This window comes from Austrofundulus limnaeus, unplaced genomic scaffold (genome assembly GCF_001266775.1).
Source record: "Austrofundulus limnaeus strain Quisiro unplaced genomic scaffold, Austrofundulus_limnaeus-1.0 Scaffold1, whole genome shotgun sequence".
Lineage (NCBI taxonomy): Eukaryota > Metazoa > Chordata > Actinopteri > Cyprinodontiformes > Rivulidae > Austrofundulus > Austrofundulus limnaeus.
This window is the reverse complement of record NW_013952403.1, coordinates 9,092,124-9,096,769: the sequence shown is the minus strand read 5'-3', so window position 1 is coordinate 9,096,769 and position 4,646 is coordinate 9,092,124. Positions and strand designations below refer to the sequence as shown.

At 44.0% G+C, this 4,646-nt stretch overlaps 1 protein-coding gene across 8 annotated transcripts in view; it reads right to left on the bottom strand.

Annotated features, from left to right (window-relative positions):
- The window catches only part of LOC106517595 (collagen alpha-1(XXIII) chain), a 195,556-nt gene that overhangs the window by 13,251 nt on the left and 177,659 nt on the right, over positions 1-4,646 (bottom strand). For 6 of the 8 annotated variants that reach the window (XM_014008537.1, XM_014008520.1, XM_014008528.1 and 3 more), the window contains 3 exons: positions 4,229-4,288; positions 3,799-3,873; positions 2,040-2,156 (listed from right to left, as the gene is read on the bottom strand). In XM_014008537.1, the coding sequence (XP_013863991.1) occupies positions 2,040-2,156; positions 3,799-3,873; positions 4,229-4,288 (252 nt within the window). The remainder of the gene's footprint in view (positions 1-2,039; positions 2,157-3,798; positions 3,874-4,228; positions 4,289-4,646) is intronic. The other 2 variants (XM_014008562.1, XM_014008553.1) reach the window with 2 other exon arrangements.

Sequence of the window (4,646 nt, the reverse complement as noted above, 5' to 3'; positions counted from 1 at the left end):
ACATCAGCCCTCTCACCTCAGTCCTCTCACCTCAGTCCTCTCACCTCAGTCCTCTCACCTCAGCCCTCTCACCTCAGTCCTCTCACCCCAGTCCTCTCACCTCAGTCCTCTCACCTCAGGCCTCTCACATCAGCCCTCTCACCTCAGTCCTCTCACCTCAGTCCTCTCACCTCAGTCCTCTCACCTCAGCCCTCTCACCTCAGTCCTCTCACCCCAGTCCTCTCACCTCAGTCCTCTCACCTCAGCCCTCTCACCTCAGCCCTCTCACCTCAGTCCTCTCACCTCAGTCCTCTCACCTCAGTCCTCTCACCTCAGCCCTCTCACCTCAGTCCTCTCACCTCAGTCCTCTCACCTCAGTCCTCTCACCTCAGCCCTCTCACCTCAGTCCTCTCACCCCAGTCCTCTCACCTCAGTCCTCTCACCTCAGCCCTCTCACCTCAGTCCTCTCACCCCAGTCCTCTCACCTCAGTCCTCTCACCTCAGCCCTCTCAACTCAGCCCTCTCACCTCAGTCCTTTCACCTCAGCCCTCTCACCTCAAACCTCTCACCTCAGCCCTCTCACCTCAAGCCTGTCTTCCCAGTCCTCTCACCTCAGTCCTCTCACCTCAGCCCTCTCACCTCAGTCCTCTCACCCCAGTACTCTCACCTCAGTCCTCTCACCTCAGTCCTCTCACCTCAGTCCTCTCACCTCAGTCCTCTCACCTCAGCCCTCTCACCTCAGCCTCTCACCTCAGCCCTCTCACCTCAGTCCTCTCACCTCAGTCCTCTCACCTCAGTCCTCTCACCTCAGCCCTCTCACCTCAAGCCTGTCTTCCCAGTCCTCTCACCTCAGCCCTCTCACCTCAGTCCTCTCACCTCAGCCCTCTCACCTCAAGCCTGTCTTCNCTCAGTCCTCTCACCTCAGCCCTCTCACCTCAGTCCTCTAATCTCAGTCCTCTCACCTCAGTCCTCTCACCTCAGTCCTCTCACCTCAGTCCTCTCACCTCAGTCCATCAAATCCCTCACTATCACATGCTCAGGATAGCTTTAAGTTTACCTCAATTTTGTAAACTTTTTTCTCTGAATCCTTTTTTCTTAAGTGAAAATATTTAGCCACTACCTTAGCTAAATCGTTTAGTCATTCCTGTAGGAGACCCACGCTGGTTCAGCTCTACTCACTTTCCCATTCAGACATCTGCTCACAAKATGGAGCAGCTCTCAGCACCACTTTGTTTGGCTGTTTTGGGGTTTTGCAGCTCCTTTAATCAACTCGGAGCACACTCTTTAGCGATCAGCTACGTTACAAGAAGCGCCCCCCTCCTCCTTCTCTCCGGCCCGTCTGTTTTCTGTCACTCTCTGAGCCGATCTGGCCTCTTCTTCTCTGTTGTTGGTTCTGCACATGTTCTCAACTCAACCACGTCAAAACCAACATTTTTCACACGGATCCCTTTCTCGTCCAGCACCAGATGAGCGCTACACAGCAGATATTCTTTCAAGTAGATAAACAAAAATTATTTTTATTTTTTCCCCCTCTTTTTTTTCTTCTTTTCGACTGGAGAAAACTGATGCTGCCACGAAGGATGAGCTAAACTCTGAGGGGCAGAATCTGCCCGAGGCGAGGTGGACGCTATTGTTTTGCTGAGGCCGGCAAACTGCCCGTGAACTCACCGCAGTGCCGTATCTGTTTCAGCCAGCACGACATCGCAGTTGTGACGGGAGGGTGGGAGAACGGTTTGCAGAACTTTGTGGCAGCTGACTTACGCAAAACAGATGAGGCTTGAAGCAAAGTTGTTATTTTAGGTTTTTTCTTCTCCTTTTTTTTTTTTAGGTAAGCCAAAGCTTACAGGCAAATCCCTGAAAGAATGAGACCATAGGATCAGGTTGCTGTGAAGACCCTCACCCGTCTACTGTATATGGATCTCTGCAGACCCACAAAGAGGACCGCCTCGGTGTTAAAACTTAAGCACTTTGGTTTTACAGAAGTACTTTGGACTTTTCAGTAACCACTTTTTCTGGTGTCAAATGAAGGCAGAGTGATTCCACGTGAGTGATGTTCTTACCGGCTCTCCAGCAGGACCACGAGGCCCATCCTTGCCGGTGTTCCCGGGGGGTCCGCGGGGCCCTGGTGGACCTGGAGGACCGGGAGGACCAACAGGTCCCGCTTGACCCTGATCGCCCTGATGTAAAGAATAACAAAACAGAAAGAAGAAATCTAAATGAAAGAAATAAAATTCATCCATATTATTTGTATTAGTAACTTAATTTGTACGTTGGAAAAGAAACAAAAAGTGATTTTCTTCAAAGAAAATCTAACAAGCAGGAGATGCAACTTCACAAATCATTAAAAAAAGATGTTTAAACATAAAGTTATTCATTTGTTTGACCAGTTGGTGCCAAAAAGAAACATACGGAGTGGCCGTTTTCTGCATATAATGATTTTGCATGGTTTTCTCGTGATAACGACATGACATAACGAGGGGATGGAGCTGTCTCCATGGTACACAAGGAATGATACGCAAGAATAGCATAACTCGTTAACTCGAGAAAACTATGGGGAAAAAACAGCCGCTCTCTGCTTTCCTAACAGATTTTATCCTGGAAAAAATAGTCTTTTTTTAAATTTAATATAGTTTTTAAGCTGATATTTATCATATTTCCCTCTGCGATCAATAAAGTGTTTTTGAATTGAACAAATTTTATATTTTTGGCACTATTTAGCACAATAAAATATGAGTTCTGCTTTTGTACGCATAAGCCTCTTCTCACAAGAGCCAAACCTCACTGAAAGTCAAAAATGAGAGTGACCTAAATGTGTGAAAGTCTTTGAAAACATTTATTTTAATCTTTTTATCAAAATGGTTTTGTGTAAAATGGAAGAAACAAGCATTTTTTTGGGGGGGGGGGTTGAATTATTTCCTATCAAACAGCTTTAAATCCAATATTTTAAACAAAATTAAGAAGGATTTACAAGCTTCTATGTTCATTAGCATGCAACCTGTTTGCTTAATCTCGCATGATCTGCTGTTTAAAAAACTCAACATGCGACTAAAAACAGCAGAAGACTCAGAAATAAACAGTCCCGTTGCATCACTCTTCATCTGCTGAGTCAGAATAATGCTCAGCCACTTAGTCAAACATCCTGAGTCATGCAAACGAACGATTTTAATTTCTTGAGGCATGTTTCTCATTCAAAAAAGGAAAAAAAAATCTTCAAACGATGACTTTGTTTTCTAAAATTTATTGTAAATCTTAGACACAGATTTGACATTTTAATGCCCATCYTCTTCATTTGTTTGCCGCCCACAAACCGTTAATGTCATTTAAAGCAACTTCTTATCTGTTTCCACCAGCGTTGGGACGGTTCTGCTCTGAATCTGCAGCTACACGATGAACAAACGTTCAAACTGACCCGCTGCTTCAGAGAAAATTCATTCAACTACATTGTTTTGGTCAAATTTTTTGATTTCTGTTGGACTGACACAATATCGTAAAAAAAAATTGTGGCATGGATTAAATATGAAGGGACTGGCTCATTTTATGTTGAGCCAACAATGCCAACTAAAACTTTTTAATTTTTTTTCTGATAAATGTTTTCTACATTTTGCAAGCATTATAAACGTTAAAAAAAAAAAAAAAATAGTGGTCAATTAGTCAAGATAATGAATATTAAAAAAAGTTGTACACCTTATATTACAACACACATGATTTAATGCAGCATGACCAAACACAAGGTGAAAACATAAAGAAGAAAAGATGACAAACAAAAGGTGGGTTAAAGTGTTAAAAAAGGAGCCCACATGCCTTTTAGTCGAGGTCTACCTTCAGAAAGTGTCTCTGAAAGCTGCTGTACTGCTCTCCAGAGAGAAAGCTGTGGTCGTACCGTGGGAAAACCATCTAAGATGCAACAGATTTAGCAAGAGCAGAAAAAAAAAAACAAATAAACAGAATATAGAAAAAGAGAATTAGGAGAAAAGAAGGACGAGTCATGAAGAAGAGCAGAGAAAGAGATAAATGAGTCAGACATCCYTGTTAAACTGAAAGTCCAGAGGGGAGAAACATGACCACCGCAGTGGAAAATAACTGAAAATACAGCAAACTGGGAATCAGGAGTAAAAGGAAAGGCTGAAAAGGAAGGTGTTTAATGGTCTTTCTGCAGGGACAGTGACAGAGCTGCAGCAGCCTGAAGGAAAACAGAGACTAACAGGGATGGCTGGGAGAGCTGAGGACGGGTTTTTCTGGAGAGACAAACCTTGACAGCGACAATCTGATTACTGTGCAGACCTGCGTATGTGCTGTAGTTAGGAGGACCCTGAAAGGAGGAATAAAACAGTGAATGATAATAAATCTGACCAAAACAATCACTCAGGATAACCCAGAAAAAAAGATCTGATTTGGATGTATTTGGGTGAAGGTTGAAGCCACCTGCTGGKGATCCACCCACTGCCATGGAGACACAGTTACACTTGAGTAGACATGAACTGATTAGAGTGAGACTTGATAACAGAGAGGGGATTCACAGAAACACCCCGTGTGATCCTGCACTTTGTCTCTGAACTGCTTGTCTTCCCCGCCAGTACTGGGGACAAACACTTGGCCTCATGCAAGAACCGTTCGTACGCACAGATTTTACAACTTAAGAACAAATTAAGATTTGTTCTTAAGTTGTA